Below are 26626 nucleotides of genomic sequence, written 5' to 3'. Positions count from 1 at the left end.
GTCTCTCTCTCCCTTTCTCTCCCTCTCTCTCTCTCTTTCTGTCGCTCTGTCGCTCTCTCCGCGTTCGTTCTGAGCCCACAGCACGCTTTAGTTTGTCTCCACAATTTGGGGGTTGTCCGTGTTTGAGTGCTTCGAATGCCCAAATAACGGCAGAATTGAGTGGCGCAAAAGCATTTCACCAATGCGAGGGGTTGTATTAGTTTGTTTACAACAATTCGGTTTCAGTATCAAATGCGTTGCCCTCGTGGTTAAAACGCGCTAACGGTCAACCGCTAAAAAAATAAAAACAAAATAATAAAAAAATACACTTTATATCGCACAGGGCGCACAGATTTAAAAAAACTCGACAAAAACAAAAAGAAAAAAAAATAAAAAAAAAAAACACAAATCAAATACGAAGTGCCAAGTTCTGCAATAACTGCTCGACTTTCTTCAAGGAAGCAGCCGACCCATTTATTGGCCAACGCGTAAGTTTTTCTAACCCTCCTCCGATAATATGTGTTTTCTTTTTTAATTTATGTATATGGCTCATAGGGAAAATGTTTTGTTTTTGTTTTTCTTAACTGTAGTTTGTGTTTTACAATTTATTACCATATGTTTTGCTGTCTGTGTCGCTTTGACAAGTTCTAAAACAAAACAAAAAACCAAAACAAAAAAAAAACACAAAATCAAATATACGTATTTAAAGAAAAAAGAAAATAAAAATATCTGTAGCAGAACTTGATTAAATACGGCAAGAACAAACACGAAACAAAAATTACGAGACTTTTTGGCAAGCGACCAAATCAAATTATAAAAAAATTGTCTGACCCTATAAATACTATATATATATACACGACCACGACTGAACCAGAACAAAATACTATATATATTTTCACTTAAGAATATGCCAAATATTAAATATTTATAATAAATAAATTTTTATAGTTTAATAGCTTGCCTGACTAGACCCAAGCTTATTTCGAAAATATGTCGAAAATTAATATTTATTGTGCGAACATTTTTTAGATATTTTAAGTTTTTGAGCTAAGGAATCAACACAGCAGAAGGATATATAATATATTGAGTTTACATTAAAAAATAAGTAGAAATATTTTTGTAGACTTAAGTTCGAGAAATTTATATTCAAATTATAATACATTTGAATCGCCTGATTTGAAGAAAACATGGATTTATTAAAAAATAAATCTGTTAATATTTGTATATTAAAGCTTGAGTTAATTTTCTTTAATATACAAGAAAAACAAGTTGGCTGTGTAAATGATAGGCCAACATAGCAAAGATTCCTGTGACATTCTTAAGCGTTCGCCAGAAAGAAAAAAATTTGAAGCAGTTGTCAAATTGATTTTATACTATTAAAAAAATATATATAAATATATATTTATATATACATTTTTTACATTTATGTAAAGTTATATTTTTAAATTCCGAAAAAAAAAATATATATATATATAAATTTAGTGAAACATTCTAAAGTGTTTGACCTAAAAACTGTGCAAGCACTCGGAATTTAAATTATTTTTATGAATTACAAAAAAAGAAAACAACGGGCAATTTGCAGAGTTTGAGATTATCAACTATCAAAATAAAATTAAAAAGATTATAAAAAATGATAAAGAAAGTTAGAAAGATGGCGTTTTCTTATGAAAAGTATTATTCGGTTAATAATTAATGTACTTATATAAATATAATTCTAATCGAACCAGCCCATACCTTATCTAAACTACTCTATACCAGGCAAACAACGTGTGACAATTATTCTATGCTATCTATAGCTATAAAAATTGATAAGAAATTACTATTCGTCTCTCTTAGATTTGAAGTATTAGCAGAGGCTAACTTTGACAGCACAACAAGCCATTGAAATGTTAAATTTCAGATTTCAATTTTCGATCTGAATGGCTGAGCGTGCGGCAAGTCGTGACAATTGACCAAATTATAGATGTGTGGCACGCAGCCAGACGTTTTGTAGGTACACAGGATAACACACATAGGACATAAAATGTCTCCTCGACCACACAATGTAAGCAAAAATCCGCACGTACGCGATAAAAGCAATGAAAATCAAAGTCGTGTAGACGACACACGAAGCGAAAAGAGATGAGAAAAGGGCAAAGGAAAATCAGAGCAAAAAACTTACACATGGAATTCATTTCAATTGATTGAAGCGAAAGCCCCCAACGCTGACAAAGAACGAATTCCGAGAAGACCAAGACCAAGACCAAGCCCAAGTCCAACTCCCTCTTGCCCATTGCCACTGCATGGTGCTGCACTAATGTTGCGTATACGACCCCACAGCCCAGCTGAAGGAAGAGCAACAACTTACACATGGCATTTATATCAATTGAAAACAAACACAAAGCGGGGAGGTCTTAACTCTGATAAAGAATAAATTCCAGTTGCTCAGGCAAGATTCCAACTGCAGACGTTGATTTGGAATTTTGTATTAAAGTTGCGTATACGCCCCCAAAGCCCAACCGATTTTTCTTTGCCCCCTTTTTAGCCTTGCCTAGCCTTCTTCCTTTCCTCCCTCTTTTTTTGTATCGATTTGATTGGATTTCATGTTACGAGTTTGTTGTGTTTAACACGCTTCAATAAAGTTCAGCTCGAGGGAGAGAAAAAAAGTTAGTTGAATGCCTGTGCCCCAATACGCAGCCCCTTTCAGCTGCTTCCTTCCTTCTTGGCTCTGTGGCTTGGTCTACTTAATTGAATTCAAATGGATGATAGATGAGAAGGTCATGTGTGTAAGGGTTGTGTGTGTGTGCGAGTGTGTGTGTTTGTGGGTATCAAATAAAATGCAGACCTGGACAATTGGTAAATAGTATTAGTTCGGGTCGAAGGATTCAGACATGATTAGCTGAACTTGTCTAGAAGATAGAGAACTTGAAGAAAATATAACTAATTTAGCGAATTTGAAGGTTTATACGAGGCGAATATTTAGACTGGAGTATTTTATGTGCATGGAACCATGTTAATTAGAGAAGATATAATGATATAAAGATATAAAGATATAAAGATATAAAGAAATAAAGATATAAAGATAAAAATATAAAGATATAAAGATATAAAGATATAAAGATATAAAGATATAATGCTATTGTCAAGAGAGTAGGTCACTAGCCATTGTCATTATAATTGTATATTATGTATCAGAAGCACCTTTGTATGCGATTCTCATTGATAAATTAAATTTACATCAATTAGTAGAATCAATCTATTAATAAGTGAGAGACAAAGAAAGAGAAGAGAGAGAAAGATATAGAAAGGGAATGAGAAAGAGATAGAAAGAGTGAGCACGCGAGAGATATAGAAGACCGAGAAAGAGAGACCAAGAATAATAAATCGAGAGAAAAAGATAAATAGGAGGAGACAGAGAAAGAGAGAGAGAGAGACAGAGAGAGAGAGAGAGAGCGATAAAGGGGAAGAGAGAGTGCGAGACATAGAGATAGACTGAGAGAGAGAGAAAAGGAGAGAGAAAGAGCGAGTGCGAGAGAAAGAGATAGAGAGAGAGGGAGAGAGAGAGAGAGAATGAGAGAGTGAGAGAGCGCGAGAAAGAGAGAGACAGAGAACGGGAAAGGGAGAACGCCTCACAAGAAAGAGGACGAAAAAGAAGAAGAAACTAAGCAAAAGAGAAGGAAAGAGAAGAGAAGAGGTAAACTAAAGAAAAGAGAAGAGAAGAGAAAAAGAGAAGAAATTATAAAAAAAATCACATTTATCATGAACAATAAATTAAAATCAAATACATAAGAACCAAAAAATAGCAGAGACGCAGGCAACAACTTTGTCCAAATTGTAAAGAACTAAATCTGAGGAGAGCAAGAATTAAATCAACATTTAGTTAAAGCTACATGCCAGCTAAAAGTTGTTGAATAGAGAACAGAACGCAGAACTGCCATTTGAGTAATGCTTTTTGCTGGATAAAATATGCGCGCAGTCGACCAAAAGGCAGCTGAATGGAAAAACCATTTTTCATGCAATTAAATAAATGAGTGCGCACATGTATATTGGATTGTGTTTTTGGGTAGGGGCTTGTGTGGGGCCAGTGGGGAAGTGTTCACTTTTCGCTAGCTTAATGAGTCTCGATGGCACAAGTAAAAGCTGTTTAATCCAAATGCTAAGCGCCTTTTGCGCACAAACCAATTAAGTTGAAATGTTTGCCTCGATGATGCTTAAATAAACAAAGGCAGAGAACCAGCCAAGCAGGACCTGGCCACACGCCATGCCACTCATTTGATATAGATAGAAACATAACAATGACAATAAAAACACATCAAAATCAATCTGTCAACAAAGTTGTTTCCCTCTCGCACTGTCTCGCCCTCGCTGTCTCGCTGTCTTTGTCAAGTGCTGTCAGCAGAAGGACTTTTAACAGCCTCAAGGGACGTGACTTTACGTGGCTCCCTTTTGCGAACGGCAACTGAAGTCGACGCTTGAGTCATTGAATTTTTCAAGTATTTAAATGCAAAATGTACTTTGCAAGTCGTGAACTTGACTTGACTTGAGTCTATATAGATGCCATTATCATTAGCACACCGTCGGCAACAAAACAAAATAAACAACAGCAACAGTGGCAACATCATCAGCATCAGCACCAGCTGCGTCAAAGGAAACAGCATGCCGGATCTCATTTTATTACAAGAGGAAAGGCAAACAGCAAAATGGCGCCAACATTGTGTCAGGCTTTCAGTGGAAGGGAGAGGGAGAGACAGAGAGAGAGGGAGACTGTCAGAGGGTGGCCGAGCCCCAAGGCAGCTTGTTGCTACTGCACTCCAGCGAAGCGGCAAACACAATATTCATAATAATGATGATGACAATGATGACGATGATGATGATGATGATGTGCGGCAGCTGCCTGGCTGGCTTCCTGCCAACAATTTAGTTTGCTGTCTGTTTGCTTTTCATTCAACAGCGCCAGGCAAGGCGCGGCGCGGAGCCATGCGGCGTATGCGTATTGTTCCGTGCTGGGCATGCCACAGGGGCTGCCAGATTAGCTGTGTGTGCTACAACAACAGCAACACCAACAGCAACAGATTTCAGCGCTGCTGCAGTGTGGCATATGTAGGGAATTATCTTGCATTTTGCAGCATTTCATTTTAATTGAGCTTTAAGCTCTTCCACTTCCATTCACCACTTCGCACTAGTTTCTTCTTCATCTTTTTTTTTTTTTTGTTTTGTATCATTTCCATTTGCATTTTAAGCCTTTTTCCCTTTTAGCCCCACTAAATGCAAATGCGACAATGAATATGTCATGCAGATTTCGCACAAAATGTTCGCAATTTATGCAACGTCTGTTAAACGATATTTATAGAGTTATATAGCTGTCTACCTCTAGCTGTCTCTGTAGCTGTCACTCCCTCTCTGTCTGCCGTATTAAATTGGAATGATCCATAGCTAAAGCTGTAAATGCACAAAATTTAAAATCCCCGTTAAAATCGAGGGTATGCGTGGGGTATGCTGTTTCTATATGAAATACAGCTGCATATTGTAAAAGTATGAATCTCTCTTTGTTAGACTAAGCTAAGAGTGTAGTTAGTTGAAGTCAGCTAAGAGTTGAAATCAATTTAGAAATATTTAAAGACTTGGCAATATTTTTATAGACATTTTAAGCGTTGTATTACTTTAATATAGAATAGATTGTTTATCATTCAGCTTTCCTTTAAAATGCTCGAAGAAAGTCTTTGGTATCTACAGTGAAGAAATTCCATTTTAAGCTGCTATAATATTTTTGCAAACAATTATAAAAAATTAAAAATTAAAAAAAAAAATTTTGAAATCAGTATCAGAACAGCTTAAACTGAAAAACAAGTTTCTGCACTAGACTATAGTGTTGTAAAATACTTAAAAAATATTTATAAAAATGTAAAAAAAAAAACAAACAATTTAACACTTAAAATACTAAAGGAAAAATCATAAATAGATTAGCTTTCGCACTGCTAAAGCCTCTCAGAAAATATATTAAAAATAAGAACTCAAATTAAGTGTGAAATATTTCTTTGATTAATTATAGCGAAATAAAATATATGAAATACTGAAATAACAAATCAGAATTTGGTTAACCACTGAAAAGAATTTGCAAACCGAAAAAAAATGGAAAAAGTTTTTTGCAGTAAATATTTAAGAAGGGAAGTAAAAGGAAAGAAAGAAAGCAAAGAATAAATTTTGGAATATACTACACATTATTTTGCTTGAAAAACTGAAGAGTTTTGACTCGAAACGATTCTGGTTAACATATTTTAAATAGCACACCATAGAGAGATAAATAGATATATACTGTATATACCCCAGATAATAACTGTGTAAACCTATACCCCAGATATCGTCTATACTAGATGCCTAGTGTAAGGTTATCCCACAGCTTTTTGTTGTGAGATGACACACTTTCCAAACACCCCAGCCAAATTGTTTTGTTTATGAAAACACAGGCATGTAATGCACACAGACCTAGACATATACATATATATATACATATACTATCATCCGACTGATATTATGGGTGCAATTTAATAAACAAGCAGAGCTAATGAATTTTCATTGCCATCCATGAGCCCAGCAAATTGTAGCGTAGGCAAATTTGACTCGGATTTCGGCTGGGGGCAGCCTCCTCTCTAAAGAATCTTAAGTAGTCCATAGATCATGATAATGCTATATAGTTTATATAGCCCCAGTGTTTATGGTTGCTGTTCAAAACGTGCTGCTTTATGGCATTGATGCGAGATAAAAGCGCCTTAATGTCTTTAGAATGTAACATTAATTTAGCAAAAGCGCAAATCAAATAAATAAAATAAAATAAAATAATACGAAATAGAGAAACGTAGAATATATTTAAATCAAACAAAGCTTTGGCTTCGCTACGGTTGCCAACCGAGTTTCGCTTTAATTGTAGCCTAGACTGAAAAGCAAGTGATGACCGACTGCGTAATACTCGTTCATTGCAAAATCTATTGGTCTTCGATGGGTTTGTCTATTGAGTAGGTCACTTTCGAACATACACAGAGACAGGCAGGACGAACGGACTATGGTACAGTTGAGCATATGAACGGACGGATGGACAAAGGAGCCGCGTTGCAGAAGGACGGATGGATAAATAACCAGACGGAAAGAAATATATAGATATAAACAGACGGATGAGCAGAGATGAAAAGACGGGCAGAGAGCTAGGCGAGCAGACCAAAAAGCTTATCGATGTAAGGACAAACAGATGAACGTACAGAGGTATGGAAGGACGGACAGATGATCGGGCCGACGGCCGAATAGAAAGACGGATAGAATTCAAACGATAGATTGAGGAGCAGACAGACGAACAGACCAACTGAAGAAAGAAGGACGTGGACGACAGAGTGGAAAGCTGGATGAAAGGACAAGCAAGCAGACAGACGACCGAGCCGAGGGACGGACAGGCAACAGACAGAGGAGCAGGCGAGCCGAGAGACAGATGGACTGACAGATAGATATGCAGAGGAACAGATGGAAGGACGAACACACGATCGGACCGACAGGCGAACTGACAGACAAAAGGATGAAAGCTCGGACAGATAGACGGATAGAAGGACAATGAGGATCGGGCAAACAGACGCACCGATGGTGGGAAGGATAGAAGGATGGACAGACGAATAGATGAATCGAGAGGCAGACGACTGGAAAGCCAAGTGGACAGACTGCTAGTAGAAAAACCAATGAACTGCCTGCGCTGAATGAGCGAGCATAAGAAAACACCCACAACCGGGTGGGCGGCGCTGATAAGGCGCGATTTGAAGTTATTGAATAAAAACGAAACAAAAAGAAGAAAAAAAAACCTGGCCACTGGTAACTGGAAAAGCTGGCAAGCTGCAACGAGGCGACGGCGGTGACGTGTGGCATGCGACAACGCGACGTCGGCGACATTGGCTTTCAATTTCAAGTCACGTTTAAGCATTAAATGTTGACTTAAAGCCAGCCACACGACCAACTCTGCCATCGAGTCAGAGTCGGACTTCAGCTCAGCTCCAACCGACCGTGGGCCATTTGTCCAGTTGCCAGCCGTTGCCGCCCGTCGCCTTCGTCGTCGTCGTTCGTTTGTGGGGTCAAATCAATTCCGCTTTGTCAAGCACAAGCAAACACGGACACACACACATAGAGAGAGAGAGAGAGGGAAGGAGAGGGAGTCACACACACATACAGTTACACACCTGTCGGAAAAGCCAACACAATTTGTTACCGAACTTATTTGCAATATACATTTAAAGCTTTTGTTATAAATTTTAATGTATACTGAATATTTGCTATATAACACATTCATTCTATTTATTGCCAAGTGCGAGGGTAGTACAAAAAATTCCTGAAATAAAAAGTTATATAAGTTGACTTTTCTCTCTTTTAGCATCAGCAAATTTTTCAATTTACTCTCGCATAACACATTTTATTAATTACACGACCAAAGTAGCGCGTGGGTTGTTAAATACCCTGTACCTTTACCTAAACGCAAATGGGTTTCAATAGACAAAAACCCTTTCAGAGCGAATCTATTTGCAACTCTATCAGCTTTTTCTCAATCACATCAAACTGAAAGCCCCGTTTTAATGGGTATTTCCCCAGGTAATACGCTCACCTTATGCCCCTTAACTTGTCAGAAATTGATTTATTACACATTTACATTGGAAATATTTAATTTATGACAACTAAAACTAATTGGGATTCAGTTGCACTAGCGCTATATGGAAGTAGTCTATTCCCCTAACTCAAAGTAATCGAGACTTTAACAGACTCTATATTTCAACTCAAGTGAAAGGGCAATTAACGGCAATCGCAAATATGTTAAGTATAACAGTGATGTGTTATGTTAACACAATGTTAACGTAATATTAGCTACATTTATATAGCATAACAGTCTACAAAATATAATTAAGTAATTTAATATAACTATTTATATAACAGTTTATATAAAAGTTTATAAAATAGAACAGTTCATATACTGGAACTCTTCATATAGTATGACAGTTTGTTTAAAATAGTAGATTCGTTTATTATTTTATTATTATTATAGATTATTTCATTATTATAAAACATTTAATGCAATATAAAAGCGCATGAAATATATCAGTTTGTGTTGTAAAACATTTTGAATAATCTTTAATTTTTAATAAAAGTTCATTCAACTTATTTGTTAATATATAATATTTTAATTGTAAGTCTTACGTTATTTATTACTTTGTATATATATAGCTATGATTATTATTATATAACAGTTCATTAAATATAGAAATATATATATAAATATATATAGCATTAGTGTTAATTACTACTACTACACTCTGTAATAATTGTTTATAAAATGTTAATTATAACAGTTTTCTAATTTGATTTGATGGGGTATTTTTAACAGCTGTTTACCATGTAGTTGTTATATTATTAACATATGCCTGTTATATTTGTATATTATATAACACTTTCATATTTAACATCTGTTAATTGGAATAGTTTTACAAGCCTACTGACGTGTACTGTTAACTGTTGTAACAGTTCCAAATTTTGTTAACTCTCCCACTATTTACGTATATATTAGAGCTTATGGAAGATTGAAAAACTATAATATAAATATCTATAAGGAGAAAAATATATATAAAAAAAAAGTAAAATATATATATATTTCTGTTAGCGTATTTTTATGTCGTTCCATTTAAGCCAAACATTTTCCTTTGTAATATTAATGATATGGTATAAGCTGAATAAGTCATAAATCTTATGTATATATATGTGATATATATATATATAATATATGACATAGTCTTAGTTCGTGTCATAATTTGCTTGTTCTTCTAGTTAAGATTTGCATATGAAATATGTTCATTGCACTGGGCTTATATTTATATTAATTACACATTGTTAGAAACTCAACACAATTTAATTGCAGTTTAACCTGGCCGGCATTAAATTAAGATTAATTTCATACTAAACTTGACCTTGAATCGTTTAAGCATTTTTATTAAACAAAAGCCAGATAGGTGTGTAGGCCAGGTGCGCCTAGAATTAATCAGAGTTTCTAAACGAAAAAAAAGTCTTTTTTAAAATGCAAAGCAGGTTTAATACCTCAGACTTTGGCTAAGACACGGCTATAATCATATTCAGCAAGTGGGATTCGAACTATTGTACTCGAGGCTACACAGATTTCATTTTATATTCTAAATACTTTTAATAGCTGAAAATATGAATAGAAAACCAAAGATGTAGATAAGAAAAGAAGAGATGACAATGAAGGAAGAGAGAATGAAAGCACAACGGAAGAGAAAATAAGTAAGAAGAGAATATGTAAAAGAGGTGATGAGCAGAGAACAAAGAAGAAAGCAATGTAAGGAGAAGGGAAAACACAGAAAAATATAAACAAGGGAAAGCGGGAGAAGAAAATGGGTTAAAACCAAAGAGAAAATAGAGAAAATAAGAATAGAACTAGAGAAGAAAAGAGAAGTAAAGTGAAGAGAAAATTATATAATGTGAACAGGGAAGAAAAGCTAAGCTACGAAAAAAGAAAAAGAAAGGAGTAAAAAGGAGAAGAAGAGACATAAGAAAAGAAGATAAATAAGAGAAGAGACACAAATCAGAAAACACAGAAAAGATGGAAGAGATAGGAAGGAAATTAGAAGAGAAAGAGGAAACAGGACATTAATGAAGAAATGACGAAAACAAAGCAAAGAAAAACAAGCCAGAGAATCAATAAGATAAGAGAGGAAAAATTAAGTACAGAGGCAAAAAGTTAAGAACTGAAGGAAAGCAAAACAGTGAAGGTTGAGAAAAGAAAATAGATGATAAGAAATTGTGAGAAAAGAAACTAAGGAGAAATGAAAAAAAAGAAAATTAAAAAAAAAGATGAAGGCAAAACAGTATAAGTTTAGAAAAGAGCAAATAAGTAAATTACAATTAAGTCTAACAATTAGAAACTGCAACTATCAATACTGATAGATATTATTTATCTAACACATATATATAATCGGAAAATATCCATACCATTTATATTTAGCTTGCAATTCAGATGTAAAAATAAAGCCCAGCAAATGTTAATGTCTTTATAATTATCGATATGCAAACAAATAAGCGAGCGCGACACGATCATTAAGAGTCATTAAACGTGCACTAAAAACTCACTCATGCAGGTAAAAAAGCAGAAAATAAATTATAATAGAGACGTGTTTCTAGCTGTGTGCCTTATAATTAATTGAAATTCACAAAACATTATGAATTGCGAGTCGCAAGACATGGCTGAATACAGAACAGCGAACACCGACAAGAGAACTGAAAACATATGTAAATTGTCAATTAGTCTGTTCATAATGACAGAGCGCGTTGAACGATCTTTCAACACGTGGCACCAAATATTTCGGGCTAATAAATATGACTAGCAAAACGGCTACAGTCGAGCAAATCGAAGATAAAATACACTGATATATATACGATATTAATATATAAATTTGAGATTTTTTTTTGTATTTTATAATTAAGTGTAGAACCTGTACAATCAAATGTAGTACCTTAACAACACATGCATATATATGGAATTAGAGCCAAACCTCAGTCACATTATGAGGAATTAAAAGTCGATAGTTTACTGCAGTCCCATCGTTTTAGAGGTCTGGCAGGGATTAGACCTAGGCTTCGTCTTTCAATCTGCTCTTCGACAGTAAACAGCTTGAGGTGTCTATGGAGTGTTGAGCCGAGAGAGTTGGTTATCTGTCGTAGTATTCGGCACTTCAATACCTGAATCCGCTTGTAATTGGATGTGGCAGCAATTCCCCAGATTTGCACTCCATAGAGCCGTATCGGTAGGATACACTGCACGTAGACAGCTCTCTTGCATCTCAGCGGCAAGGTGCTCTTTTTATTGTTGAGTCATCGCAGTTGTTGCAGTCTGTGACGACATTTTTTCACCGCAGCTTTGAGGTGCGGCCCAAAGGTGAGACACCTGTCCAGTGCGATTCCAAGATGTTTCGCCTGTGCTGGTTGCTGTAGTGTTACTCCCGCCAGATGGATTTACGGGGTATGCATTGTCAGCCTGTTTAGGATGAAGCAAGGGCTTAATGTTATTAGCGGGTTGACTTTTAGATTGCACCAATCAACGAGAGTATCAAGCTATCTCTGTAGTCCAATACTTGCGTCAATAAGACTTTTAAAGTTATAGATGATTGCAACATCATCAGCATAAGTGGCAATGAGAGCCTGCGAGGGTGCATCCATATATTGAAAGGACGGGCTAGGTATATCTGAGGTATACAGGTATATCTGAGAAATCCAAATTGGTGATCCGGTAAGATATTAGATTGTCTTATTATGGCATTAATGCGATTGGCAATGGTCCGCTCCCTCAGTTGTCGATATGACTCTGGATCCTCTTCCGGTTTGCCCGGCTTATGAATCATCAAGTTCGCAGCTGGAATGGAATGGAAATTCATTGCCTTGGGAACACTTGCAGCCTGATGATGGCATTTCAAATGAGTTCAATGTTATGCAGCGCTTTAGTAGGCAAAGTCTTCAGCGTAGCATTGCAAATCTTGTCTATTCCAGGAGCTTTATTTTTCGTCAATAGTTGTATTGCTTCAGTTATTTTTTCGATCCTTATAGGCTGAATAGGCAGGAACATCTGCAATGTGGTCTGCAAATTGAGATGTGTCTCCATGGTCTGCTCCATCGTAAAACGATCCTCTAGTTGGTATACTAATGCGTTAGCCTGTTCCAATTCGCATTTAGCAAGTTCTAAAAGGTCTAAAGGTTGTTATTGGGATGCGGGTTGCATGACTAACTATGCTTCTGCTAGGGATCGCGCTGCAGCTTACAGCAGTTGCAGTGGTATATATTGTGCTGCAAGTAGCACTAATAAATGTGATTGTTGTTGTCGTGCTGAGGTTCTGGGAATCGGCACGTGGTAGGCGTTGGTTATTATAGAAGATGTCAAGCCAACTCGCTGACTTTTATAGGAAATAAATTTGAGTTAAACTAAAGTTGTACAATTATTTTCTCTATTGTATTCTGCTTCACAAATAAAATTAAAAAATTAAAAAAAAAATAAAATTAAAAAAAAAATAAAATTAAAAAAAAAAATAAAATTAAAAAAAAAATAAAATTAAAAAAAAAATAAAATTAAAAAAAAAACAAAGTTTGTAAAAAATGGGAATCTCACGAAAATTTCTTGTTTCTTTTAAATATTTTGAATATGCAATGGCAGCTATCACATGGCCAAAATTATATTTAAACATTTATGTAAGCTTATTTACTATTTTATAAAATCCACTTCATTGATACTAAAAATTTATTTATTTAATTTATTATGATTTCAACTAACGTAACTCTAAAAAACCCCAATATATATACAATTTATTTTGAATTTGTTGGTCAATTAAATATAATGTAATATAATAATAGTAAAGCTAACTATTTTCATTTCATATTTAGCTAGTATGTGGTTATTATATTATGTAGAGTTTTTTCATAATCACGCCGGTTTCTTCAGCTATCTTAAAATAGTACCAAAATATTACTAGAAGTAACCAATTTCCAGCAAATTTTTCTAGTTCTAAGATTGCGCAGATAACAAAAACGAAGGCGATAAGATATATGCGTTATTCGAATGCTTATATTATAGATAGTTGTCTACAACAGCTTAGGATAGTTGCATAGAGTGGAAGTGGAAGGATAGCCGATGAACTGATAGTTTTATGAATGCAATAATCTTTGCTTATCAAGCATATGCATGAGCTTAAAATGATGTGTGAAATATGTTGAAAAAGCTTGGCAAATACTCGATTTTCAGGTTCCAGGTATCCTCTAGAGCAGCCGACTTGACTAGAGCGATGTTACTGGCTATATGCAATTTACGTTAACATCTATGAGTTGAATATTTGCATGATTCATCGCGACACCCTCATCGTCAATCTATTTTATTGCCGGCACGTTGAAGTTTTGGAGGAGTTACAGCTCGTTAGGCAGATGACATGACAGAAATTAAAGCAAACAGACAGACAGACAGAGACACAGACAGAGCAAATCAAGCGGAAATTTGAAATGAAAATGAAATATGGAAAATAGAAAAAACAAAACAAACAAAATAAATTTGCATGCAATTTGCTTGAAACAATGCAACAATCGAAACGTTAGAAAGCCCAATTCAAATTGCAATTCACAAGGTGCTCAAAAAAAAACAAAAAAAAATTGAGCTTATATCTCCACGATGCGAGTTTGATTGCGTAATTAGAATGAAATTAGCTGAACTTGTGCCAATTAGCGTAATTTCGAGTCAACTTCAATTCTTTGTTCCACGCTCATTAGAATTTTACAATTGAAATAAAGGCGAAATTAACAAACTACCTAATTTGCTTATCATATCTAAATAAGTTTGTGGATAACGCTGAAATCAGGTGCGCAAACAGTGGGCTAAACAGGTACAAGCAAAAAGCCAGCTACTTCTGAAATTCTCGACTCGCTAGCTGCTTATCTAAATGTCGCGATTAACGAACCGAAACAAAGCCAAATTTATGATAAGCTTCGACATGCTCAACTTGTTTTGCTAAAACAAGTCTGGACTTGCTCCTCTATTTGCATTATTTTCTTTCTTACTTAATTAGCACAAGATATACAAATGTGCACATATATCTATATATATAGATATGATATACTCTATATAATTGATTGCTCTTAGAAGTTGGTATTAGAAAGTTAAATAAGAATTAATTAAAAAAATATGTATTTAAATTTGTATTGTCGCCAACTTTTCAAACAACCCTCGTATTTGAGAGGCCTTTTATTTGAAACGCTTTCAACTCTCATCTCTCATATTAGCTGTTTGTCTTTCTTTTCTTTAAGCTTTCGCTCCTCATTTCTTCTTGCCTTTGTCTAACTACCATTCTATTAACTCTCTTTATCAGTGCCTTTATCAAAAATTGTACTAACTTCTATTTAGATATATATATGTATTACATTATATTATATTTTTGGGGATCTACACTTTAAACTAGATTAAATATTCTGGGAATTTCCAATTGAAAACTAAATTTAAATAAGTTGAACTTGAGCCACATTAGATGCGAACCACTATTAGTCAGTTACAGGTATTACACAGCCTCAAATTATGTATTTTACGCATAAATAATACGCATACGCACTGTTAGCCAAGCAAAAAAATATATTTAAAATGTGACAACAAATATGAATAATGTGTCCAAGGCATGACGAGCCAAAACCAAAAAGGTGCTGCAATCACATTGCCTTAATTAATAAAGACATGTGATGAATATATAAATACGCATTTAACACCTGCAATTGACCACAACAACGCAAAAGAACCAATAAAAAAGACAATGATCAAAAAAAGACAAGCACAAAAAAAATTGTGCAGCAAAAACGAAGGCTTGGCTCATAGAGCACTATTAAGCTCCTTAAGAATTTCAGCTAAGAACTTCAAAAAAGTTCACAACAAGCTATCAAGGGTATACAGCTATGTGTATACATATATATCTATATACATATATAGAAATATATACAGCTATATATCAAAAACAGGTTCACAGTTAACCGCAAATTAGCCAACTGTTATTTTCCGATGTGACTAAGCATTAACAGCCTATAGTTTTTAAGTATAAGCACAACGGCAAACAATATTTAAACAACAAAATATAAAAAAAAAAACATAAAATATAAGAGCCATTAAATAAAAAATATGTAAAAAAAACCCCACTAGCTCATCAGCGACAATTTTCCATAATAAACAACTTAATTTGTGAAAAATCTTTGCGAGTCAATAAACCAGTCAAAAATATAAAAGCCAAAAAAAAGTTCAAGTAAAATAAGTTAATACGCGAAATTCATAAATATTTTGAGAAATCTATTGATGATGCGAGAGCGCACGCCCGCCAATGTAAACAAAATTCGAGAATGCAAACAAAGCTAGCAAAAACAACAAAAAGGTAAACAAAATAATCAAAAGTAAAAAAGAGAAACAAAAACAGAACAGCAGAAAAAAACAACTCGCAGTTTTTTTCAGTTTTTTTTTGCCGGCGTCGTCAATGCAAACACACCCAACGCGACCTCCGCCTCCACCTTCATAGTTCGAGCATTGTGTGTGTGTCGCATTGAGAAGCCTCACACTCTGTGTGTGTGCGTGTATGCATGCTAGAGTATTTGCTTAACAGTCGATCTAGATAACTCTTCACTCATTGACAGGCGGCAAATATTTGCGGTATTTCCAAGTGAAGAGCTGCTTTGCTTAGTTGGCTTGTTAAAGTTAAAGAGAGCACAGGGGAATAATAATACTCTTTACATGAGTGCATTGAGCTTAAATTGCTACGATATACTATCAGGGTTACTCTGCATTTAACTGTTAGAAATCAGTATTTGCCTGATATATCAAGACAATTTGACAATTTGACAATTTCAAGAGAGCATAAAGGAGAAGCGGCATGTGCATTCATGGACACTTTTATTAGCCACTACTGTAGCTCTGCAAGTAACTGTTAAACTGTTAGCAGAAGACAATTGCTTGGCATAACGATTCATTTTAAAGTAAAAAGAGAGAAAGAGAGAGAGCTTGTGAGCGAAGGAAGGAGGGGGACTTTCTGAATATATGCATTAAGCTACATAACAGTATCCAAAGACACGTTTATTAGCCAGCACTTTAAATTTAATTGCTGAACATCTGTTTGCAATGAATAATCTAATATACCACAAATAAAAAGCTGCCTAATTATAAATAAAAAAAGCACTTGCCTGGTTAATAACTGAAGTTAATTAATTTATATGACACATTTTAATTAGTTAAGTATATCGTCAAAACTTCAATCGACTAATTTGCGAAAAACGCTTTCACACACCGGAAACACAGTGCTCTAATTTGACCTCTCCCATTCAGCCCAACTCCAAAACAGGCAAAACAGTCGCTAAACAGCAGCCACTAGCAGCGGCAGCAGCTGTGAGTGACCGACAACAAACTTGTCACGATGCCAAAGCGCAATTCCCTTCTCTGTTTTCAGCTGCTGGGAGAGCTGCTGAGAGAGATAGAGAGAGGGAGAGCGACTTTTCCTTCAATCACACGCACACTTGCACACATATGCAACTATTGTTTGTCTAGTCCGCTCGTGTGGAGTCACAGCAAGTGCAAATGTTGCCTCTGCCTACCATCATCATCTGCACACACATTTAAAAGCAGCGCCGGCGTCGCTGCTAGCATCGCATCATGTTGCTGCTGCGACGTTAGCTGTTCGTTTTGTTCGTGATTCGTGCACAGTTGCGATCGGCAGCAGGCAAACAACGGAACTGAATTCAGTCGTCAACGCCAGCGCCTGCCAGAAAGAGATTGAAATTTCGCTGTCCTACGCCGCCTTCAGTCTCTCTTTTTCTCTCTCATACGAACGCGCGCTCTCGTTCTGACTGCCTTGTTCGGTTCGGGTTCAGGTTCAGCACACACGGCGTATACGTTAACCCAACCCATATGTATATAAAGTGCAAACAGCTGCGATGTTAAGCATTCATTGTTTGCGCAAGGGAAGAGCTAAAGCTCGCAGCTAAAACGGCAACTTAAGCAACTTGAGCAACTCAATCAAAAAATCCACCGCAAGGATCTTTACAAATGTTTTTCTGCACATCAAATCACATTGTCGTGCTTTTGCCCTTTACAACTATGTGTGTGTGACTGTATAATAAATGACCATTATTTGCAACTGTCAAAAGGTGCAAAAGTGTTTGTGCGCAAAATCAAAAAATAAATAAATAAATAAATGAAAAACAATAGCAGCAATAATAAATATAAATACGCTGGCAAATAAACAAATACCGCAACAACAATAACTACAACAACAACAACAGCAGCAGCGAAATAACTAAAAAGCGCGCGCGCCAAAAAGCAAAAACAATATTGTTAAAAAAATATATATTATATATATAAAATACACATATATAATAGGGCTTTTCCTATACGTTGTTTAATAACATTTTCTCACGCCTCACACAAAAGTTAATAAAAAAATAATAAAGAAATGGAGGTGGAAAAAATGCGCGAGCAGCCGCTGCTGCAAAGCAAATGCTGCATCCTTGACTCCAGATGTGCGGTAAGTGTATTTAGCTACACATGTCTATGTAGTATCTATATAGTCTAGTAGCTGGTTGATCAACCGTTCTATAAACACATTCGTAAACATTTGCCATTTGCGTGGGCTTCTACCTCTGAAACGTAGAATTGAGTGGCACTACAAATATCAAGAGTGCGAGAGGAAGAGACTGTGTGCCATTAATAGATCGAATAGATCGAGCCAAGATATAGATTAAGTAGCTGCAATGTAAACATTTGCCAAAATATATGTCCAGCTACATCAATTATTAAGGGGGCTTGTGCTTGGATAGCGCTTCAAATGGGCACTCAAAGTGCAATTAAATTAAATTTAATGCAAAATATGTAGGAAACAAATATTTTAAATAAATAAGGATTTTGGAATGTGAAGACTCTAGACTAAATAGCTAGAATTACTGATTTAGTCTTATTATTAAATAGTTGAATAGATTTTAAGAATTCACATGTTAAATTTTAAAATCTTTTTTATCTTAATCTAATAAAAAATTCTTTAGAATATTTTAATACTCTATTAAATGCTTAGATAAGCAAAATTAACGTGCTAAAAAATTCGATAGAATTTCAATACTATTCAAAAACATTCGCACAACTTTTGACTACATTATAAAAAATAATAATAAAAAACAAGAAAATTCTCTTACATAAACAAAAATAAACTAAATGTGAATTAATTAGAATTTCAATGCAAAATCAATTCAAATTAATTCTAAAGACTTTTGAATAGATTGTAGAAATTTTAATCTAGTAAATAACTGAATGCAGTTCTTAAAACTATTTAATAAACAAAGTATAATTCAAATTGATTGAATATGTTTAAATGTCTCTATAGGAAATCTATAATTAATTTTAATAATAAAATTGTTACTTTATATGAAAGCATTGAAAAATGTTAGCTTTAGGCGGCTTTATGTGCTACAGATAGCTTTCATGATTTTGATGAAATGATATATCATATATGATATGAGAAAGTATTTAAATATTTCAAATCTTATATTAAAGAAACTAAACTAAATTTGTTTTAGAGTTTTATATAGACTTAGACTAAGATTCCCCAATACTGACAACATCTATAACTCATCATTTTGTTATTTGTTCAAAACTATTCACAAATATAGAACAATTTAGAAATTTCTATTATATTTGAGAAGAAATAAAAGAAAATATTTGTTCAGCCGTTTCCTTCAAGTAGAAGAATTAATTATTAAACCATAATTTATGCGAGTTGTCAAAAGTGTACATGAAAAACAAATTAAAATACAGCTGGGCCATGGTTGGGGAAAATGGAAAATTGGAAATGCAAGTGAAAATTGTTGTCGTCGTCACCGTCAGCGCATAGTTGTTGTCGGCGGGCGCACATGTGCTTCAAATTAAAATGTCTGGCTTTCATCTAAGAGCAATAAATAACCATAATAAATCCAAACAAATATATACATATGCATATATATATATTTGTTTATATATATTTTTTAACAACTTGTTTCGTCTATTTCACAGCTGAACGATTTATATCCGATCGCCCGCTTGACACAGAAATCGGACGTGCTTAATATGTCGTCGTCGTCGTCGAAATTGGATAAGGAATGCCCCTATACCATAGAGGTTGTGCAGCCAGAAGATACGGCTGCAGTTCTAACCATGCTAAAGACTTTCTTCTTTAAGGTAATATTTTTTAATATAATTTTAAATTTTTCATATATTTTTAGTAGCACTCAAACTTGAAGTATTTGTGTTTTAAGAATTTTTTTAGTTTGACAATTTTAACCTATTTTGTTAAAAAATATACATAAAATAAAAAAAAATAGATCAGCTTAAACTGTATTTAGTTAGACTCGTCAACAACATGCAATAAAATATATTTATATATATATATTTGTTTTTTAAATACGAACTTTGGTAAATACTTTCTCGTTCAAAGAAACATTTTTATTTGTTTATTCACTTTAATTGCATTCATTTCTTAATTTAATTAATTAAAGATGCAAATTGTTACTCTTCTAATGACTCTTAGCTTGATAAATTATTTCTTTATTTAATTTGCATCTGTCAGCTCGAAACGAGAGTCAAAACAAAGCAGAAATCGCATAAATAAAGCATAGGAATTATTAATGAGCTTTAGTTAAAAAGATTTGCTTCATTAATTGCAGCTAAACTCAACATTTTTATGTGCCCTTAGCGGGGGTTTTTTCTCGTTCGATGTCTCACTTAAATGAGTGCGTGAACTATTTATCCTTGCGATGACTAATGAAAGAAGAAAAAACCCTCGTCCAGCCTTAGCTCGAGACTACATCTCACAGTTCTGCCAAAAACCAGTTGGAGAGAACGTCATTTGACTTTGTAGATCATTAACTGGTTACCCAGTTAACGCTTCACTGCATAGCTATCATATTTTATATATTTATAATGATATAGTCGCAGCATTATATTATATATGTATATATATTTATATACATATTTAATACAATCTGTAGCGATCTTGTCGAGTGACAAACTTCCACTCCAGTTAGTCGGGCCAAAAATCCGTATTGAATTGCATTTAATTAAAAAGCTTGATATTATATATATATATATAAAAATATATTATATATATACATATACATATATGTATATGTATGTATGTATGCAAACCTGATTGACTGACTGACTGACTGAATGACTAACTGTAGCTCCGGTTCCGTTTAGCATTTGCCATAAATTATGCACAATCTTTGATTAAAACGTGTAAAACTGCCTTAGATAGGATTGCTCGACTAAGAAATACCCTGAAACTGAGGTTACTTAAGATATTCTAGCACTTTTCTATGCAAACATTTATGTAATTATATTATTACTTATGCTTCCTCCTTTATGAGGATTATGAAACATTCGTTAAATATATGTATATATACTCTAATAACTAGACTGGACAACTAGATATTAAAAAAAAAATAAATACATGTTACGAAACGTATACAAGAATATATATTTTAAACTTCAAGTGTTTAGTTTTTGAAGTATTCGGGATATCTTTATTTAAACAATTGTAGATTGTCTCTGCAATTCATCTTGGTCAAAAGTTTTTCGTTTTTTATTATTGCCCTCATCAAATACCGTGAGTTACATACATTTGCTTAAAAGACACCATACCCCTCTCAACTATTTACAGGGTATATTAAAAAATGTAGATAATAGATTACAAATGCGTGCACATAAATCATTTTCGTATAATTCTAATGTTTCTGATGTCACGTAATTGCTTGAATAATTTGTACAGATTGTTCAATTTAGCATTTTCGCATACAATTATTAATAGATCTTGATATGATATGATGTGATATGATATGCTATGAGTACTGATAGGAAACTGATATTAATTGAATGTGCTTTCTTTGCTGAACTTGAGATTTTGTGGAATTTTATATGAAATATTAAACTTATATATGCATTTTCAGGACGAGCCACTCAATACATATCTAGATCTCGGCGAGTGCAAAGAGCTGGAAGAGTACTCAGTGAAACCGCTCAAGGACAATTGCTCATACAAGGCAGTCAACAACAAAGGCGAAATTATCGGAGTCTTCATCAATGGTCTAATGAAAAAAGCTGTATGTTTTCATTATATATATATATATGTATATATATATCGATATTTAATAATAATATATTTTCCTTCACTCTTATCCAGGACCCATCAGATCCCGTTGAAAAGGCAGCCGATAGCTGCTCACATCCAAAGTTCAAAAAGATACTCAGCCTAATGGATCACATAGAGGATCAGTTTAACATCTTTGACTTGTATCCGGAGGAGAACGTCATTCTGGATGGCAAGATACTCTCCGTGGATAGCAATTACCGTGGCTTGGGCATTGCCGGCAAACTAACGGAACGTGGCTATGAGTATATGCGCCTCAATAATATATCCGTTTACCATGTTCTGTGCTCCAGTCACTTTTCGGCTCGTGTTATGGAGAAGTTGGGCTTCCATGAGGTCTACAAATTGAATTATGCTGACTACAAGGATGGGTCAATGTTTAAGCCTGCCCTGCCACATGTGGCAGCACGCATACTGGTCAAAGATGTGGACAAAGCCAAGTCCAAGTCGACGTTGTAATTGCTTCAACTAGTTGCGAGAGCAATTTTGCATTTTTAATAGGAAATATGTGATTTTTAGTTTATAGTTCGGTGGCGGGCTATCAAGAATCGTAAATTCATTTCATTCTATTTTCTGTTAAAACCAGTAGAGAAATTAACTGAGTACAAGTTAAATAAATTATTAAATAAATAATTATATAAACTTAAATGTAATTGAAATTCGCCCGTTCGCGATGTTAATTTTTAAGTGTTCCGTTATTTTTTGCTCAAACATTGCTAAATGAAAAATAAATCATTTTTAAAAGCAACTTGTTTTATATATGTAGCGAAAAAATTATAAATAAATTAAATAAAGAAAAAGTAACTAGGAGCACTAATTGACTTAATTTCAGTCAATTTAATAAAAGTAAAACTTTTGCCAAAAAATTATATAAAAAATATAAAAATATTTATAGATGAAAATAAAATAAATATTTGATAGTGTGTCTTGATCCACTCGCTTTGCTTTTTACCATAAGGATTTCGTTCACTTTTTGCAGTAGTTAAATTAAATTATTTACAAAGAAAACTATTGATAATTAAAACTAGCTTTGTGTGTTAAATTAAATATATATATATATATATATATATATATATCTTCTCACAGATATTTATTACCAATTAATAAATAATATAAAAATATAGAATTATCGTCGAGTAATCCTTCTTCCGCCGCTTCCTTAATTTCACAACAAAAACGTGTTTAGACCGGTATTATCACATGCTGTTTGCTAATCTATTTACAACAAATTTAGTCTATTTACATATGTTAAAAATGATTTTATTTGGCTGCAGCTGCGGCAATCGGATCTCTGGCCAGACGCTCGATCATACGTCGCATTTGCTCCTCATTGCCGTACTTTTGTGCATCGGCAACTACGGCGGCATGATGAGAATTGGCCTCAGCTGAGACTTCGTCCTGGAATTGACGGTTCAGCTCGAATGAATGTCTGCAACGATCCATTTAGAATATCTATCAAGATACATCGACTATAGCGTACTCACCGCACTGAGCTGAAGCCAAAGATTGCACCTATTACGCCAAGAGAGATAAGAAATAAGGCTACCTGCCAATTGGAGACACGTTCTAAGCCCTTGATACCGTAATATGGACCAGGATTTGCGCTATAATTGGGCTTAACATCCCAGGGCTGAATTGTTTCACGCATTGCGCCTGAATTCCAAATTAAACTTTCGTCATAATCTTTTCGAGATGAGGCCTTCACCAATGTTTGATAAGCCTCTGTGATTTTCACAAAACGTGCTGTCTTCTCCACACTTGCCGCGTTACTCTTAACGTCGGGATGAAACTATAAATACGTATATAATTTATTAATACAAATTAACAAATGAAATACTTGTTGCACCTGTTTAGATAGTTTGAGATAGGCATTACGTATGTCTCGCTTGTTGCAATCGTGGTGAACATTTAGCACATCGTAGTAGGTCTCCGGTTTTTTCGACTGATATCTTGAACTGTTGTTGAATCTACATATTAAAAAAAATTTAAACGTTATTTTATATAACAACAACAAATAGCAGAAAGAGGCAAGTGTTAAGTACTTATGTCTAGCTGCCGTCTCTGTGAACACTTTTAAGCTTGGTAGACGAAGCATAATTACTGGTCCCCCTTGTCCGTATTTGCGTACATCTGTTTATGTAAATAACTAAGTAATTTTGCTCAAATTAGTATGTTCTAAAAAACATAAATAAAATTGTAAGTGTTGAAAAGCGTTCTATCGGACTGTGGCTATCGATAAGACTGTTTGCAATAGTATCGCACGCCTATCGATAGCATGCTGCTGCAATCGATATTGTCGTCAGAAATCGCTGTCATGACAACCAAAAAAATAGCGCTCTTCAGAAATAACAATAATTATTAAATAATAAAATGAGCAGCGAAAAAAAGGCAATGGAATTACAATTCCAGGTGCGCCAAAACGCACGTGAGTATCAGAGCTCGGTCAAGGATCTGTACTCATGGGAAAAGGAAATTAAGAGCAAGGAACTGGCAATGCTAAATGCGCCCGCTCCAAAAATTCAGACAAACGTGAGTAGTAAAAATTATGGTTATATATAAAAATAACAAGAAAACGTTTTAGAATACACCCGTACGCAGCCATGTCAAGAAAACGGATGAGACACTTAAGAAACCAGCAACAAACAGTGGCACTAGTAGCCCAGCGATCACCCCAACTGAGAAGCAGGATTTGCCTACAGATACACTTGCCCAGCTGCATAAGAAGGCAAATGATATAAAGGATCGCGGCAATAGCTATGTGAAATTGAGCGAATATGAGAAAGCTATTGAGGCGTATACCGAAGCTATCGAAGTCTATTCACTAGATCCCATATACTATATCAATCGGGCTTTATGTTTTTTAAAGCAGGAAAGGTAATGAAAAAGCATATATCTCATCGATATACAAATCTAATCTGTTTCTTGTAGCCATGATAACTGCATTGAGGACTGCGATGCAGCCATTGGGCTGGACAAGTTGTGCGTTAAGGCCTACTATAGACGCATGCAAGCAAACGAATCGCTGGGCAACAATATGGAAGCCTTGAAGGATTGCACCACTGTACTGGCCATCGATCCGAAAAACTACGAAGCCAAACGTAGTTTGGAACGCATCAATGAACGCTTACGAAAAATTGGTATTTTACGATAAAAATATAATAATATTGATAGCTAATTATGTATATTTCCTAGCTACTAAAAATGGTCCCAACTTCAGTGCTGATCGCGAAGATTTTGTGGATATCTTACCATTTGATAAGGCGGCTTCCAGGCGTTCGAAACAGCCCATGCGCCGCATCAGTGTTGTAGATATTGTTACACCTCGTCCAGGTCAGGATGATCAGAAACAATTGCGCATCTCGGATGAGGAAATTGATAAAATATTCAATAGCAATTGCGGACCCTTTGAAGAAGTGAAGAAAAAAGTTAAGCTACAGACGAAGGTAGCACAGCCAAATACTTTGGAAGCCAATGATAACTTAAATGTTAAAATTCAGGAAACTAAGCAACCAGCTCAGCATCAATCAACAGTCAAGGAAGAAAGTATACAATCGTCGACAAAGCTTATTGAAACTATTATTCCTCAAACCATAAAACCAGCAGCAGAATCGAACCAGACTAACCCAATTGTAGAAAAGTCTGTCAAAACTCAATCACAGCCAATAGTAAAAGAGAGTAGTATCACAAACGTGCCACAACCAACTAAAACTGAAAAACCAAGCACCTTAAGCAATAAAACTAAGATCGAACAAGAGGACAAAAAAGTTAAAACAATGGAGGTAAGCGTAAAAGCATAACTTAATTATTGAAATACTAATAATAACTTCGGCTTCCTAACAGCGCATACCACCTGCTCCCTCCGGCACTGCCCAGTTCTACATGACTTGGAAAGAATTGTCACCAAATCAGAAATATCAATACTTGAAATCTATTGAAATACCCAATTTATGTAAAATACTTGGCGCTGGCTTTGACTCTGATACATTTACGGATTTGTTGCGCACATTGCAGGATTTCTATGTGCCCAACAAGGAGCCAACGACAGCGGCAGTTTTGCTGGAGATAAGCAAAAATGATGAATTCAGCATTTTGGTGATATTTATGTCGCCAGAAGACAAAAATAGTGAGTACCCTTATGCTAGCATATTCATCAGAAATAAGCATTAAATTTAATTCCATTTCTTCCAGTGGCTGCTTGTATCATGGATGCTATTTCAAAGTTTCCCAAAAATAATCCAGGCCTATTGCAAAAACTGGGCAAGCTTTACAATGTAGCCTAAAAATTGTTATAAACAATAAACGTACTTGATTTGCTTCAAATTGTTAGCTCAAAAACGAATATAATCATATATGCAATTTATACTGTAATATTCGATTATGTCTCTCGTTAGGTTTACTAAACAATGAAGATCTCAAATGTTTTGAAATACTTGCGGATTGCGCAACACTCAAATTAATTGAATTCGAACTGCTAGATCATTTTAATGCTCTTCTATTTAATTCAACATAAATTACCTTCGCTTTGTTCCTTTCTGAAAGTAAATAAAAACTATTCACATGAAAGAAGAACGAGAACACGAACGTCGCGCGGTCGAGCAATGAATATTAAATAGCAAATTGAGTAATATGAATTAGTGTAATTTACATAAATCAACGTATTAATTCAATCAGAGAAAGCTGCTACCCAAAATGTGCTTGTATGTGTATGTGGGTGCATACATACACAATTGCTCATATATGCTTATTTCTTGTAAACAAACAGCTCCATTAAGTGATTTAAAGTTGAAATTATGCGTTGATGGGTTAACTGCACCGCATTACAACACTAGCTGAAGGCGCAAATGACAACAAAAACAAAAACATTCAGTGAGAACATTCTCCAACACAGATTTGTGTCAGCGTGAGAGCCGACGCTGGCGTCGCAT

At 34.7% G+C, this 26626-nt stretch overlaps 3 protein-coding genes across 5 annotated transcripts; 2 read left to right on the top strand and 1 right to left on the bottom strand.

The window, feature by feature from the left end:
* Positions 1–124: 124 nt before the first annotated feature.
* Positions 125–22312, top strand: LOC111600616 (dopamine N-acetyltransferase). Of its 3 annotated transcripts, none has more exons than XM_023316818.2 (4): positions 125–467; positions 19568–19732; positions 21502–21654; positions 21735–22309. In XM_023316818.2, the coding sequence occupies exons 2-4, from the start codon at positions 19622–19624 to the stop codon at positions 22158–22160; spliced, it is 690 nt and encodes a 229-aa protein (XP_023172586.2). In that variant the 5' UTR covers positions 125–467; positions 19568–19621; the 3' UTR covers positions 22161–22309. The 3 variants fall into 3 exon arrangements, with proteins under 3 accessions (XP_023172586.2, XP_023172584.2, XP_023172585.2); XM_023316816.2 differs by lacking the exon at positions 125–467 and adding an exon at positions 13161–13218 and having other exon boundaries at positions 21735–22312; XM_023316817.2 differs by lacking the exon at positions 125–467 and adding an exon at positions 17931–18053 and having other exon boundaries at positions 21735–22311.
* Positions 22313–22837: 525 nt separating this feature from the next.
* Positions 22838–23819, bottom strand: LOC115483360 (dnaJ-like protein 60). Its single transcript, XM_030225044.1, has 4 exons — positions 23744–23819; positions 23548–23668; positions 23186–23490; positions 22838–23130 (listed from the first exon to the last, which is right to left on the bottom strand). Exons 1-4 carry the CDS (start codon positions 23794–23796, stop codon positions 22962–22964), a joined length of 648 nt encoding a protein of 215 aa, XP_030080904.1. The 5' UTR covers positions 23797–23819; the 3' UTR covers positions 22838–22961.
* Positions 23820–24047: 228 nt separating this feature from the next.
* Positions 24048–26027, top strand: LOC115483359 (RNA polymerase II-associated protein 3). The gene is made up of 6 exons (XM_030225043.1): positions 24048–24230; positions 24283–24575; positions 24630–24838; positions 24894–25480; positions 25542–25824; positions 25890–26027. The coding sequence occupies exons 1-6, from the start codon at positions 24072–24074 to the stop codon at positions 25979–25981; spliced, it is 1623 nt and encodes a 540-aa protein (XP_030080903.1). The 5' UTR covers positions 24048–24071; the 3' UTR covers positions 25982–26027.
* The last annotated feature ends 599 nt before the right edge of the window (positions 26028–26626 follow it).

The sequence above is a fragment of the Drosophila hydei genome, unplaced genomic scaffold, assembly GCF_003285905.1.
Source record: "Drosophila hydei strain 15085-1641.00,03,60 unplaced genomic scaffold, DhydRS2 tig00008122-arrow-pilon, whole genome shotgun sequence".
In the NCBI taxonomy this organism is placed as follows: domain Eukaryota; kingdom Metazoa; phylum Arthropoda; class Insecta; order Diptera; family Drosophilidae; genus Drosophila; species Drosophila hydei.
The sequence above is the reverse complement of the archived record's forward strand: the minus strand, read 5'-3'. Positions and strand labels throughout refer to the sequence as shown.

Excerpts from the sequence above, each read along its gene's own strand:
- LOC111600616 (XM_023316817.2), top strand. The coding sequence starts at position 17,982 with ATGGAGGTGGAAAAAATGCGCGAGCAGCCGCTGCTGCAAAGCAAATGC. Across the intron at positions 18,054-19,567 it reads TCCTTGACTCCAGATGTGCG|CTGAACGATTTATATCCGAT; the intron begins GTAAGTGTATTT and ends TCTATTTCACAG. Across the intron at positions 21,655-21,734 it reads ATGGTCTAATGAAAAAAGCT|GACCCATCAGATCCCGTTGA; the intron begins GTATGTTTTCAT and ends ACTCTTATCCAG.
- LOC115483359 (XM_030225043.1), top strand. The coding sequence starts at position 24,072 with ATGAGCAGCGAAAAAAAGGCAATGGAATTACAATTCCAGGTGCGCCAA. Across the intron at positions 24,231-24,282 it reads CTCCAAAAATTCAGACAAAC|AATACACCCGTACGCAGCCA; the intron begins GTGAGTAGTAAA and ends AAAACGTTTTAG. Across the intron at positions 24,839-24,893 it reads TGAACGCTTACGAAAAATTG|CTACTAAAAATGGTCCCAAC; the intron begins GTATTTTACGAT and ends TATATTTCCTAG.
- LOC115483360 (XM_030225044.1), bottom strand. The coding sequence starts at position 23,796 with ATGCTTCGTCTACCAAGCTTAAAAGTGTTCACAGAGACGGCAGCTAGA. Across the intron at positions 23,669-23,743 it reads GAGACGGCAGCTAGACATAA|ATTCAACAACAGTTCAAGAT; the intron begins GTACTTAACACT and ends TTTAATATGTAG. Across the intron at positions 23,491-23,547 it reads ATCTCAAACTATCTAAACAG|TTTCATCCCGACGTTAAGAG; the intron begins GTGCAACAAGTA and ends ACGTATTTATAG.